We start from the raw sequence: 14,989 nt of genomic DNA, 5'->3' as shown, positions 1-14,989 counted from the left end.
GGCCAGAGTGGAAAGGCTTGAGAGCTATGTGTCAGTCATCTCGGTCTGAATGTGTAGCCTAGTGCCCTGAATAACAGTGGGGCTAAGTGGAGGGCTGCTCAAGCCGGGCATTTGGGGTGGGTGGGCGGTGAGACTCCGAGGGCAGATAGCGCTGTGATCTCGTTACAAGTCCTGACCCATTTGGATCTGGTTCTGGCTCTGGGAGGTCATGGCTATAGAAAGGGTGGGAGGGTGGGCAAATGACAATTAGAGAGAGAGAAAGAGGGTGAGAGAGACGGTGCTAGTAGAGCGATAGAGGGAGGGAGAGAGCCAGGCATGCGATTTTGTGGGCGAAAGGAGGGAAAATATGAAAGGTGTGTGTGTGTGTGTGTGTGTGTGTGTGTGTGTGTGTGTGTGTGTGTGTGTGTGTGTGTGTGTGTGTGTGTGTGTGTGTGTGTGTGTGTGTGTGTGTGTGTGTGTGTGTGTGTGTGTGTGTGTGTGTGTGTGTGATAGGAGAGGCATGTGAGCTGAAAGGGTGCCCAGTAGGCATTGCTCTGCCACTGCCCCCGTACCCTCTGCATGGAACAGACACTCAGGCCTCCTGTTCCAGGGCTTAAGCAGGGCACAGTGTCCACTTAGCCTGTGTGTGAAATCTTGAGGCATATAGTGATGGATAATATGACTGTGATTTGAATAATAAAAAAAAGAGTTAGAAAGTTAGTTTGTGTGTGTGTGTGTTCAGGCATGAGAAAGAGACAAAACGTGTGTGTGTGTGTGTATATTCAGGCATGAGAAAAAGGGACAGAAAGTGTGTGTGTGTGCGTCAGCTAAAAGAACACACTTGTCCTCCACATATAATAGTTCAACTCTTTTTCCAGCTTGGCTCCTGCTACAGTTCTCCCTCTCTTCCTGTCTCCTCAGGATCCCACCAATCTGGATAAGTTTAACGTGTCCGACTTTTTCCACGTGAAGAACAATCTGAAGGTCCTCGACCCAGGTGTGTTCAGCTACTCGTGTCATATGCTAGCCAGATGTTTCAGCAATTTACAGGAGTACCAAACCGCCGTGCTTCAGCAGTGAAGCCCATGTGTGTTTTGGCCTCTCCTAGACATAGAGGATCCAAGAGGTATTTTGGCAAAGCGCCCCCCCCCCCCCCCCTTTTGCTGCATTCATTACTGACCATTGGCTGTAACATGGGGAGTAATAGCATTTGATATGTGTTGGAAAGAGAGCTGGTTTTCAGAAAGCGTAAGCTCTGTCATGTTTTGTCTTTGGTGTGTACGCTGAGCCAGATGATGGTCATTACTCATTAGTTCTCTTTCCTGGATTAGGAGCTGTGCTTGTTAACGCTCTGAAAAATTGAGCGGGTAACCCATCACATCTGCCAGAACTTGTGCTTTCTGAACACCGATCATATTCTAAATGTCCTTCAGGATCAATATAGTGTCTGTCTGTCTATCTGTCGCTCTATCTATCTGTAGGCCTGTTTACATGTTGGTCTGTTTACCTCTCTGTCTGTCTGTCTGTCTGTCTGTCTGTCTGTCTGTCTGTCTGTCTGTCTGTCTGTCTGTCTATATCTATCCATACATCCATATCCACTTCTGCCTGAAGCAGACATGTTTGTTGGCCTGCTTGCCCATGTTGTTGTGTGTGTCTGCCTGTAGAGGAGGAGAAGGCCAAGCTGCTGCCGGACTACCACCTGAAGACCACCAACATGGAGACACGTGAGACGCTGGCTGAGCTGTACAGAGACTACAAGGGGGACGAGCTGCTGGCCTCCACCATGAAGGTGCCCGTGCCCAAGAAGACTGACAAGCTCAACGCAGTGAGTGAATCGACTGAGGATTTTTTGTCTCCTCCCCGCCCCCCCCCCCAGTTTTCTCTCTGCTCTAGTCCCCCCCACCCCACCCATCTACTGCAGCTCCCAGTCAAAGGAGGAAAGTGAGGGATGTGGTGAGGGACAGGCAGTGACGCACACTGGCTCTCCCTTCTGCTTCCCCTCACTTTATCCCTTAATTTCCTCATTTCTCTCTTTTTCAGCATGACTGGTCCCTTATGCTTTGTGACGCTCTCTCCAGACGTCTGTCTCCTCCTCCCCTTCTTCTTTTCTCTCTTGATGGGTGAGGGTTGGGTGGGGGGGGGGGGGGCGGCAGCACAGAGAATCGCAGGAGATGATTGGTCCTCACAGAGACCGTAGAATGTGAATGAATGTGTCAGATGTGGGTCAGGGTGGGGCCTGGGGACAGAAGGGTGATTCTACACACACACACACACACACACACACAACGCACATACACAACAATGCGCGCACACACATCAAATTTGTGAATGACTGTGTGCTTCACCCCAATTCCTTCAAATGGGTTTTTTGTCAGAATGCTTTGAGGGTATTGCGCCAAGCTGGAAGATAATGTTCTCTGCTGTCTTTGTGCATCTTCATTCTTTGGACATTTTGTTTGCATTTATCATAGCAACTCCAGTGTAACACCTGAAACAGGAAGAAGATGACTGTGAGGCACAGACATGTTGTGAAAACTCTTCCATCTAATTATCCAAGCAGGATTGCATCATCTTTATTGCTGTAGATGGATTTGGCTTTTGACAACAATAACTAACAAGTACACCTGTAAAACTACCACACACACTCACACTCACACACACATACAGGGAAACCACGAACACCCCAAAAACACACTCTCTCTCCTTCCAGTAACAGCTATCACACAACACCTCATACCACACCACTGATCCCACTTCCTGCTTCACCTCAGGGCCATTCACATGCTCCTAATATGTCCTCACGGCCCGCGGTCACCCAGGCCACTCACACAATGAACAATGGCCCCGGGAGGAAGGAGGAGAGGTGGGATGGCAGCGCCTGTGTTGGTGCTCGTGGGTTGGCTATGTGAGTGTGTGTGTGTGTGAGTGTGTGTGCGTGCGCCATGCTGCAGTCTGAGGAACAGACCTGCCGCCCCCACACTCGCCTCAGACGCAGTGTGTTTCTTGGCACGGGCCAGTCCTAAGTAGGGGGGGGGGGGTCACTGCTGAGCCTGTGGCTGTGTTAGATGATGTCTCATGACACTCAACAAGCAGGGGTCGACTATCCATTGTTTCAGTTATGTGCTGAAGTGACCTTGGATAATGATGGCAGGTGGCAGAAGTCAACAACAGGGGGGAAAAAAATACTTTCTTGGATTTCAAATTATGTTCACATTTGCTCATTTAGAACTAACTAGGAGTATATGCAGGAGTATATGCATTTCATCTGTTCTTGTCTACCTGTTGAATTCATCACAACCTCTTCAATAGCTCGCTCTGTTAGATTGGCCATTTTGTACAGTTATTTTACAACAATAAGGATGATTGTACTATCACTTGTGAGCGAGGAGGCAGATCACACCCTTCCAGTGCATGGCTCTCAGCCCTCATAGTCACCAATCTTTTATTTATTTATTTTTTTTTCACTTTCACAGCTTTTCTTCCTGTGCCTGTGGTTTCACCAACTGTGCTGTTTACTTTTGTGGAAACAAATTGCTGCTCCCTCATTCTCATTGTGTCTCCTTTCCCCACTCTTCTCACACGTTTTTTCTTTCTTTCTTTTTTCTTCTTTCTCTCCTTCTTTCCGCAGGCCCACTACTCCACCGGCACGGTGTCGGCCTCCTTCACCTCCACTGCTATGACTCCTGCCACCGTCCATGTAGCAGGTACACTGCAAACGCTGAAATATCTCACACACACACACACACACACACACACTTCACCTCCACTGCTATGACCCCTGCCACAGTCCATGAAGCAGGTTCACTGCAAACACTGCCCTTCTCACTAAAACACATTCAAACTTAGCAGGCAATCCAGTTTTTGTAGATTTGTTCATCTCTGCCCTGACTATCTTTTCAAAAGTATATTTAGTTGTACTCATTGTTTTTTTTTTTTGTTTTTTTATCGTTAGTCTGTTTGGTCGGGAAGGCCGGTTTTGCTGTAAACAGTATTTGTTGCTTTGAGAAAAACAGAATGGCAGCAGCCCCCCCCCCCCCTCAGACCGTGTTACAGTTTGGGGAAGTGAAAGAAATGAATGTCTCCCCCACCCCTCACCCTTGCCCTCCTCAGATGCCATCGCTGACGATTCGGTGCGCTTCCAGTACGTGAAAAAGAAGGGCTACGTGCGCCTGCGCACCAACAAGGGGGACGTCAACCTGGAGCTGCACTGCGATAAGGTACGGAACTGATGAGAGCGTAAACGCACAACACGAGACATTAACACTCATGCCCCCTTCCACAATGTAGTATTAGAGCAGTGGTCTTTTGTGCTTTGGTGTAAATAACGCACCCTCAGTCATATGTGTTAAGCTGCCCATCTCTGCATGTAAGCACCAAGCAGTCCGTCCTTGTTATTGCCTCAACCAAATGGTCTTTCAACTGACTAATCGTGTTGCACTGGTTGTCATGAAAGGGGTTTCCTTGCCCGTACTAGGCACGGATATTACCAGTGGCACCCTTTGCTTGTAGAGGCGCCTGTTAAGCTCTGCTACTCTTGCTTTGGCCCCTGGTGTCAGCTGTCAAGTAGTCTTACATTGTTGACAGGTTGGCATAAGTCTTACCCAGGAGGACATGTAGGCAGAAAGTACACTCACCCTCTCAGTCTCACATTCCAGTCTTGAGAACATCCAAATCTCACAGGCCCTTTAATGACTGTGTGTGTGTGTGTGTGTGTGAGTGAGATTGTGTGTGGTCCGAATCAATCTCACTCACACACACACACACACACACACACACACACACACAAACATGCGCAGGCATACCAACACTCCCATAGTGGATGCTACTGTGAGTAAAACTCGAGTTGCTTCACCTGCCGCGTGTCTGTCCATCAGAGCTGTACGCTGGGAGATTCTCCCCACTCTCTGCCTCTCTGCTTACCTCTCTCGTCTCTGTGGTTATCATCATCACCCCACTCTCCGCCGCTTACCTCTCTCATCTCTGTGGTTATCATCACCCCACTCTCGTCTCTGTGGTTATCATCACCCCACTCTTCGCACCGCACCTCACCTCGTCTCTGTGGTTATCATCACCCCACTCTTCGCACCTCACCTCTCTCGTCTCTGTGGTTATCATCACCCCACTCTCCGCACCTCACCTCGTCTCTGTGGTTATCACCACCCCACTCTCCGCACCTCGTCTCTGTGGTTATCATCACCCCACTCTTCGCACATCACCTCTCTCGTCTCTGTGGTTATCATCACCCCACTCTCCGCACCTCACCTCTCTCGTCTCTGTGGTTATCATCACCCCACTCTCCGCACCTCACCTCACCTCGTCTCTGTGGTTATCATCACCCCACTCTCCGCACCTCACCTCGTCTCTGTGGTTATCATCACCCCACTCTCCGCACCTCACCTCGTCTCTGTGGTTATCATCACCCCACTCTCCGCACCTCACCTCACCTCGTCTCTGTGGTTATCATCACCCCACTCTCCGCACCTCACCTCGTCTCTGTGGTTATCATCACCCCACTCTCCGCACCTCACCTCGTCTCTGTGGTTATCATCACCCCACTCTCCGCACCTCACCTCGTCTCTGTGGTTATCACCACCCCACTCTCCGGCTGCAGAGGCCCGTCTCTGTAGTCTTCCCCCAGGGCCAGGTCTCTCACCATCTCAATCACATTTACAGCCCTCCATTAGGGGTGCCTTAGAGGTGACGATAAGATGGCATCACGATATTTAAGCCACAATACAATGTTATTGCGATTCTTTACATTTTACCATACAGCAAGTATTGGGATTGGATGCTGCGATGCAGATTTATTTCTCGTACATATTACATTTCGTGTACTGAGACTCTGCAGCCATCTTGGCGAGGTCAATTTGTTCTTGACTCTGACTTCCTTCCCAATTTCCACTGTGACCTGTCTTGTGGACTTCAGAAAGTAATGTCATCAGAGTAGATGTATGTACCAAAATAAAATTACAATCATAATATTAAATAAATAAATATTGCAATACGTGGCGTCGTTGTTTTGCGCCAATATTGTGCTGCAAAAATATTGTGATAGTACACTATATATATTTTTTGTTTGTTTGTTTCAAAATGAACCCATTAGGGTGCACCCATCCTACACCCATTAGGAAACAATCCCCAATGGAGCGTGGCCAGACTGTATTCACAAAGTGAATTTGGGTCTGGTTATACCAGGCCATTGCAGTTTAAATGGGATGTGTGGCTTTAAAGGGTTGAACTATTTCATCCTCGTGAGAGTGGTCTCCTGTCTCTCCAACTCTAAGGAACTCGTAGTATGATCATTTAGATTTAGATCTCCATGTACTCCAGAGAGCCAAGAGCGCAGCTCAGTCTTTGCTGTTTTCCTGTCCCTTTTGTCTGGAGTGTATCGTACCCACTCTCTACTTCCCTGAGTCTGGCATTCAAACACACCTAGACCTCTCAGACTGCTAAGGGTCCTCTGCCTCACACTTCCCTCAGGGCCAGGCTTCTTCCACCAGCTCCATCACATGTATAGCCCTCCAACTGCCTGCTCTCCTCGCCATGGGTGCAGAGGTGCAGGCTGTGCAGGTCTCCTCTGGATTACAATCAAACAAGAAATTGTTTGCCCTCTTGATTTTGTGAAATTGTTAATTGGGCTGAATGGAATGTGTAACGTTAAATGGTCTGTTATATCCTCTGTGGAGTGGTCTCCTGTGTGTGCCACTCTAAAGGAACTCTTGGAGAACACTTGAACCTGGAGAGAGAGAGAGGGAGAGAGATTTACATGGACTCCAAAACCAAGAGCCCAGGTTAACTCTTTGCCATTTCTTCTGTCCTTTTTGTCTGGAACCTGCCTACTCTGCAGTTTTCTGTATCTGACATTAGACACGCCTGTAATAACCAGCTGTAGTGTCCAGATGCCTGAGAGTGGTCAACTCCGCTGAAACTGATGTTGAGGCGGTAGCTAACCTCTGCAGGGCTAGATCTTTAGAAGCAGGAGAAAGCCCTGGTGGTGACCCTCTCCCCAACCACTGAATGTGCTTTGGGCTGTACTTTCATTCATAACTGGCAGTGTTTTTATATTCCCTTTGCTTTGATTTTTATATATGTATTATGAATTAAGCCAGCCAGGCAATGCTCAGAGATGTGGATGTAACGCATTAGTTACATCCTGCAGAAGCTAATTATTTTACATTTGGCCCATGTATCTATCTGATTGAGATGAGGATGTATGACCATGGTGTGGAAAATTACGTGTGTGTGTGTGAGAGAGAGAGTGAGAAATTGCCAGCGTTTTTTAAAGTTTTGACTTGGCACCATAAGTACAGTGGATTGAATTGCCTGCAGGTTGGAGCCATGCAATTACTAAAGTATACAGATAAGGTTTAACAAAAATTACAACAATTAGTTTGCAAAGGGGGAAGGGAAATCATTAGTTTATCTCTTGAGTGGGGACAGATTTTGGCACCCCATAAAAATCCCAGGCAGGAGGGAGCTGTCGCTGTTTGTAATGAATTTTAAGTGACATTCAATCAAGTGAATGTGCCTCACAGGTAGGACGTGTTGTTAGCCCCCGACCTGCCCCCCTCCACCCCCAACCCCGCCTTTCTGCTGATGCACCACATCTCCACATTAAATACAGACGTGGGGGGGGGTTGAACATTTTCATTTCCACTTCCCTCGTCGCTTTAATAAACAAGCCGGGGCTGTCTGCAGCCCCGCACCTGATGCCAGCCGTGATTTAAACACCTCCCGCACACGCCACGCCACGGGCCACCCTCCCCGCCGCGGCCAATGGAGATGGCCTCAGGCCTGTAAAAGTCACAGAGTTTAATAGCGGATCCGCTCCACTCCCCCCCCCGCGACTGCTCGCTCGCCGGGTGATGTACGATGCCCTTTGTCACGGAAGCCCAGCGCTCATCACGCCGGTCCAAGCGGTTCAGGTTTGTCCCGCATCCGGACCAAGGCCAGCGCTGTGTCAACAGGGAAGCAGAGGCAGGTTCAGTTAGTTACCTAATAAAAGTAGTGGGGGGTGGGTCTGTGGGTTTCTTTTCTGTCAGTAGATTAGTCCTATAAGACCTCAGTTGAGTGGCTATGTTTATGTGTGGCAGGCATTTGTTTGTGTGTGTGGCAGGCATGTGTGTGTGTGTGTGTGTGTGTGTGTGTGTGTGTGTGTGTGTGTGTGTGTGTGTGTGTGTGTGTGTGTGTGTGTGTGTGTGTGTGTGTGTGTGTGTGTGTGTGTGAATAGAAAAACCCAGTTCCCATTAAGAGACTCTAGAGTAGGATGCAGTAACTCAAGCCTGATCCACGTCCACCATCCCTGAACTTGCTGCTCCTCGCGCGCTAAACAGGATTAGCGTTGCATCAACTCCCCATGCTTTAAACCCAAGTCACGATCGCAGTAAGTGAGAGTGCAGCAGACCACGTCCCAAATATAGCCCGATGTGTTTACTGTGTTTCCTTCATCAAGGCATCACTTGATAATCAGAAAGCTAAGTGTCCTTGTTGTGGCTATCTCCTGGTGGACACCTTTTGACAATGCCGTCCAAGAGCACAAGCTCTCTACTTTTGTCAGCAGTCCATCTCAGATGTGAGATTGAGGTCGTTTTTTCATTTATATTTATATATTTAAAATTTTGGTCCAAACTGTCGTAGGATGTTGGGTGATGTGGAAGGCAAGACGCATCAGCCTAAAAGTTCTCTCTGCGTTCTGGACAGCCTTGCAGTCTGAAGTGCTTCCCTGGACATCTCTCGCTCTTCCCGCAAAATGTATAATTCATGGGCTCGTAGCAGTGACCTATATAGATGGACCTCTCTCTCTCTAGCTCTGTCTTTCACTTTTTTTTCACTTCTTACACACACACACACCGGACCCCTGTTTACTGTAATGCGTATTCCATTGAGGCGTCTGGCCTCCAAGAACTCTCCTCTCCCAAAGCTCTTGCACTCTGTTCCGCCTCTCCGCGGTCGTGACTGAAGTGCACAGTGTCCACGAAGGCCGTGTTCGCCACAGATATATGGAGAACTTGCACAAGTTATTTTTAGCGCCAGCTTGACAACAAGGCCAAAGTATCCGCCTGTGTTTTTGGGTGTGTGTGTGTGTGGGGGGGGGGGGGGGGGCGGTTCTGCCTCTCTGTGGACTGAAGACTGCTGTTCTCTCCGCAGACGTGATAACCCTATCCCACCCTCCTTTCTCATTCACCCTTGAGACACTAGCTTGTTTTCCAATACATTCCATTTATATGCAATGAGTAGGTCACTTGTTGTTTTGTTTTTATTCCTCCACTCACAGACAATACTTGAAATTCCTCCATTTCCTCCCTAAATGAGTCTGTCAATGGCATGGTGTGACGGCGCAGCCATATTGTTGAAGATTGTTTTGTTTCGTTATCGGATTGTCTGGGGCTGTCTGGAACGCGTTCCGTTTGGGTCAGCGAGAGAGAGAGAGGGAAAGAGAGAGCGAGAGCTAGATAGAGAGGGGCCCCCAAAACTCTTTAGTGAGTGCACTCACACAAAGTCCTGGCCCTCATGGGCCCTGGGGCTACTCATAAAGACTCCCTTTCCTCATCCCTTGTCAAAACAAACCCGTTATAGCTCTGATTTTTTTTCTTTCTTTCTTTTCTTCGTCTCCCCTCAGCGAGTTACTTCTGGCCCTGTGATTATAAAAACAAACAGAACCTCAGGATGCATTGGCTGTGCTGGATGTGTTTGGAGAAGAGAGAGTGGAGGTTTGGCAGGCTGGGGGGGCTGGGTGGTGGGCAGGGATGGAGGCAGGGGGGGGTGGCAGTAGAATAGCTGAACGAAAGACTGCCTCTCAGGCATGGAGACAGCCTTCTCAATGTCTGGCTTTGGTTACTAGGTGGTTATTTTGGCTGCTTTTCATTGGCTGCCGCCTTGTCAAATCAGGATAAAGAGAAGTCGTCGCAGTGATAAGAAAATTGCCCACACTCCCCCGCTTTCCCCTCCCTCCCAGAGAGCCATGCTTCTATTCATGGCCTACTGTTTACAAATTAATGATTGTGATTTTCACTGTCACACACACTCTCCGTCATAAGGCAACACTTCGGATAAGAAGCCCCACATTAGACAAATGAGATTCACTTTCAGGTTCTTCGTAACCGAGGTTTCTGCTTTTGTAACAAGGCTGTGTAACCAAGTATGAGGTACTCAACAAATAAAGTGAATGATGAGGTCTTTTCTTCTCTTATCTGCCTGTGTCGGATTGTATGTCTTCAATCAGTGACCAGACTGAACATATTTGGTTAGTTGTAGGGGGTGATTACAGGCTTGCAGGTGTTTTCTGCTTTTCAATCCCTCCAGTTTTTAGTGATTACGTGATTCTCTCTCTCTCTCTCTCTCTCTCTCTATCTCTATCTATCCCTCCCTCTCTCCACTATCTCTCTGCCTCTTGCTCATTTAGTCTGAGCACCCCTCTCTCTCTCTCTCTCTCTCTCTCCCTTGTTCTTGCGCACAGTCATGCAGAAATGTGTGTTATTGTGAGCGCATGTTTTATAAGCTCTCAGATGGCTCAGCAGGGGAGCACTACTCGAGATGGAAAGTGTTTTGGAAAACTGTGCCACGCTATGGCACGACACCAGCTCTGTTTGTTTGCGCTTCTCTGCAAGCGCTTAGCAAGAGCCAGCAAGGAGCCGACAAACTCGTCAGCCAGTTCGCACCAGATGGTTGGTGGCAGGAAAAGCCAACCTCTTGTGCAAAATGCAAACATGTCCTATTGATCCAATTGGGAGAGAGCGTGAGAGAGAGGTCGGCTTGTCGGGGCACAGCCCGAAGATGCCTATGGGTGAGGGTGGGGAGGAGGCTTTGTGGATTATTTATGGCCAAAGGTTTTTGAGAAGAGGCACATGGATTTCCACGAAGGGAGTCATCTCGACATCAGCTGACCAAGGTGTAGAGATGCTGTGTAGAGCAGTGGTTTGTACAGACAGAAAGTCGCACCTTTTAATCTCTAGAGGCCCCTAACTCGAGAGGCAAAGGAACTGTCAACCTCCCAGCGCCATCTCCGCCATATCCACCACCCCCTCTTCCCTGCAATTGCTCATCCCACCCAAACAAACCGATCAGCTGCTGGTGCCAATCAATCAGCGGCATAGTGTTTATGTGCTGTTAGAGTTCATCTGTTCTGCTTTTACCACTGACTGCAACACAGTGTCTCACTGAGAGCCAGGCAAGCTAGTGTATGCTAGCGGTTACTTTGAACAAATAACTAAATAAAACAGCCTTCAAGTAGCCCTGTGTAGTAACTGGTCGTTACCTTGACATGTTAAACTAAAGACACAGCTGCACATTTCAGTCCACAACAAGCCATAGATGAACAAGGGGTTGCTTTGACACTGTGCTTATGCTTTTCGGGTCTATAGAATGTCTTTTCTAGAGCACAAATCTCAATGAGGTAAGTAAGGTGAAAATAACACAATCTTAATTTCTTTGCTTCCATCATGTTTAGGTGCCCAAAGCTGGAGAGAACTTCATCAAGTTGTGCAAGAAGGGATATTACGATAACACGATCTTTCATCGCTCCATTCGGAACTTCATGGTAAGATCGTCAGTGCCTCTTATTCAGTGATCTCTGGTCAAACAGGACCAAAGACAAGCAGGGGCCATACCCAAAATGCATTAACGCTCATCACTTCTCACTGTCTGTAAAAGGCATGGTTGCAACAAAAAAACCTATATAAGAACCCACAGTTAGGAGTCGGGAGGTGGCATTAAAATACCACTGAAGTGAATCAAGTTCCTAAAGTTAGACCATCACGCAACCTCTCATTTTCTCTCTTAATAGAGACCCCAAGCTAAGTACTGCTCCACATTTATCTTGAGGTGTATATGTTTGACACATTCTTAATATTCTCTTGTTGATGCCATGTTGCCCCCCCCCCCCCCCCAAAAAAAAAACTACAGTCCCTGATGTGATGCACTCACAACAGTATCAATGTACAACAAGCTACCCCCTACCCCCCAAACTTCTATACAATACACAGTAGCCGTTGTTTGCAACCCTACACATATGAGACTGTGTTTGCATGTAATTATGGAGGGATGCATTATTAACTACTGATGCATGATAATGCAAAGTGTGACTGCAGTGCAGCAGCGGTTGATGGTGGCATACTGCTACCTATGCAGTTAGGTGGATGCTAACATTTCACTCGACAAAAGAAAGGTTTGACTGGAACGCTGTATCGGGTCAAGCGATTTAATCCACAGTCGCACTGATATTGTTATCAGATCATTACAGCTGCAATGAAGCCAGTTAGTGCCTAAAACATAAGACACACGAAGCATGGTGACCATAGTTAGACTGACGTTATGAAATGGTTAAACCAAATGACAGCAGAAGAAATTATATCATAAGCCCCTTTCATATAAGAAACCTGTTAATGTAGCGGGTAAAAACAACATGGAATAGATTAAAAAAAAAACGAATTAATTCCCACTCAGTCTTCCATAACGGTAAAGTCATGGGTGTCGTGTTCCCAGCTGACTGTACATCACGGAATATTACAGAGCGTTCAAATCTATCAGTATCTTTAAAATGACAGATGAGCAGTGATCTGTTTCGATGTCTTTCTTTAACGGCACTTCATTACACGACCAACACCACGAGGTTGCTCCGCCATTAACATTACTGCCCTATGTTGCTAGTGGCTGAGTTATGTTACACTGTAAGCTGTTGGCTGGAGCTAGTTGAGTGGCTAATGTTAGTTATCATAGATATTAAGTTACCTTGAATTAACCCGAGTTGTTAATGATGGTATCTTCATTTACTTGAAAATCACATCAGATGAGCAGTAATGTGTTTGGAAGGCTCCATTTAATGTAACTTCATTACACTATCAACGCAGTGAGGTTCTTCGAAGTGTTTCCCCTGTTCATTTCAATGTGGAAAAAGGGAAGAAAAATGAGAGAAAGAAAAGTGACTGGGGGGGGGGCAAACGTTTCCACAAGCACTGCATGTGATCAGGACGGATGTGTCCGAGTTGAAGTGGTAGGAGCAGAAGTGGCACCAAAACAACAGGTGGGACGGGAAGAAAAAAACAAACTTAAGAAGAAACGCAGTAATTGGAGTGATGCAACCGCTAATTAGAGTGATGTAACGGCATAAGTGTTGCATATGTTTTTGTGTGTGTGTGTGTGTGTGTGTGTTTGAGCGTGCATGGGCGAGGGGCCTCCCTTTGTTTGGTGCGTGCTGTAAGCCGAGTCGCACTGACTGGAAGCACAAGGTTGTCCTCACAGGAAGTTAATCTTGCTGATTGCAGGCAGCTTATATTATTCACCAGTGTCTGCAGCTCGGATGTTACTGTCCCTACAATTGCAGCCAACAACTATATGACAGCGGCTGGCCCAGCCATGCACAGTTGATTAAAAGAGACGCAGACACACCGACATGCGCGCGCGCACACACACAAATTATCATCACTCTGCCAACACTCCCAGTAAATGCTCAGTAACGTTACATCTTATTTTTCTCCCAGTAAGGTGATTGATGAACGCACGCATATGATTCATGTTCACAGTGAGGGTCCAGTAATCCTTGATGGGTTGCTTTCAGTGAGACTCAGTGTTGAGGTCTGGCCAGCTCTTTAGTTTTAGACTCAGTTTTGGGTTTCTGGTGTTGAAATTGAGCTGAAACCCTCAAATTGATTTATTTTCTGGTTGTTTCTTTTTCAGATCCAAGGGGGAGACCCCACTGGCACTGGCACAGGTAAGAGCAGACACACACACACACACACACACACACACAAACACACACACCATTTCCTGATGGCTGAAAACAGCTAGCTCAGACAAGCCTCTGAAAGTCCAAAGTGAAAGCATTAGCACTGCCTTCAGGATTGTTTCCATGTCAACCCCCTCAGTCAATATGGCACAATCTAGATAAACCCTGAAAGGCTCCTGCGTTACATTATAACCCTCTAGGAAAGAGCTCTCCGGCTCTCTGCACTAAAGCAATTTTGACCGGGGCAGAGCCCTCAAAGGGGGTGTTTGTTCGCAAAATGTTCCTTGTGTGGACTGCGCTCTTTGTGGTAACCTGAGCTTTGAAAAAAAAGCCCTTTTGAGAACCTTTTTTTCTCCCTAGGATTGCGTAGTGTTCCAAAAAGACTGCATCTCTGCTCTTGTAGCTCTGCTGCTGCCAGCCGCACTGAGGTCATAGGTTCGGTTCCCACAGAGCGCGGGCGCTACTGAAGTCTTCATATGACTCCACTTAAGTAAATGCTCAAGCAGAGCCTCTTTTCATTGAGACAGAGTGGACTGTTATCTGGTGTGTCGGGTGTAGTCCACCATCTCTTGTTTTTTTCTCACTGGAAGACCTAATGCCGCCTTGTTCATGTCATTTTCGTTCATGTCTCGTTCATGTCTTTTAAAGATTGAAAAATACAAGAGCTAAATGCATGAAAATATTTCAAAATATTTTCAAGTGACTGCTAACTGCAACTTATATACGGCTCTTTGGAATGTTGCAGAAAGTTCCATTGAGGCCAAATATTTCTTTATAATGACTGCGGGAAAAAAATGAATGACTGCTGCCATTGGAAACGAGTTTTGATCTTCATATCATTCTGCAGGAAGTTACAGTGAATTCCCATTATGTGAAGTTAAGTAATACATTGCTAAGCAACACTTCGTTAAAAAGAGATATTTTGGAGTAATGTCATATAGTTTTGGCAAGTAACTGCTGCACGTCGGGTCCTGTTTGTCCTGTCGGGCTTTATTTTCTATTACTGACCGGCAGACTAAATGTTATCCCTTACATAATTGATTTGTGCTTTGCAAGTCATTGCAATGTAAAGACCACAGTACCAGGTGATGTAACACCTGACTTTGCCATCTAACTGATCTCTGCCACCACACCTCTTCAGTCAGTCAGATCTTAGGTTCAATGTGTGCCGATGCGGAAAGTAACCTCGACAGTCCAAGCATACATAGATGCATAGCTCAGAACCATGCTTGGACTAGACTCTGAGGAGTGGGATGGTTAGAGCTCACAGACATGTCTGTAAGGGCGCTA

General features: G+C 47.1%; 1 protein-coding gene across 1 annotated transcript in view; it reads left to right on the top strand.

Moving 5' to 3' along the window:
• Positions 1–14,989, top strand: part of ppil2 (peptidylprolyl isomerase (cyclophilin)-like 2) — a 35,323-nt gene that overhangs the window by 8,576 nt on the left and 11,758 nt on the right. The window contains exons 9-14 of the mRNA XM_031570297.2: positions 901–976; positions 1,644–1,804; positions 3,608–3,683; positions 4,090–4,196; positions 11,426–11,515; positions 13,651–13,684. Coding sequence (XP_031426157.1) covers positions 901–976; positions 1,644–1,804; positions 3,608–3,683; positions 4,090–4,196; positions 11,426–11,515; positions 13,651–13,684 — 544 coding nt within the window. The remainder of the gene's footprint in view (positions 1–900; positions 977–1,643; positions 1,805–3,607; positions 3,684–4,089; positions 4,197–11,425; positions 11,516–13,650; positions 13,685–14,989) is intronic.

The sequence above is a fragment of the Clupea harengus genome, chromosome 7 (assembly GCF_900700415.2).
Source record: "Clupea harengus chromosome 7, Ch_v2.0.2, whole genome shotgun sequence".
Lineage (NCBI taxonomy): Eukaryota > Metazoa > Chordata > Actinopteri > Clupeiformes > Clupeidae > Clupea > Clupea harengus.
Note: the sequence above shows the minus strand (reverse complement) of the source record. Positions and strands in the feature narration are given on the sequence as shown.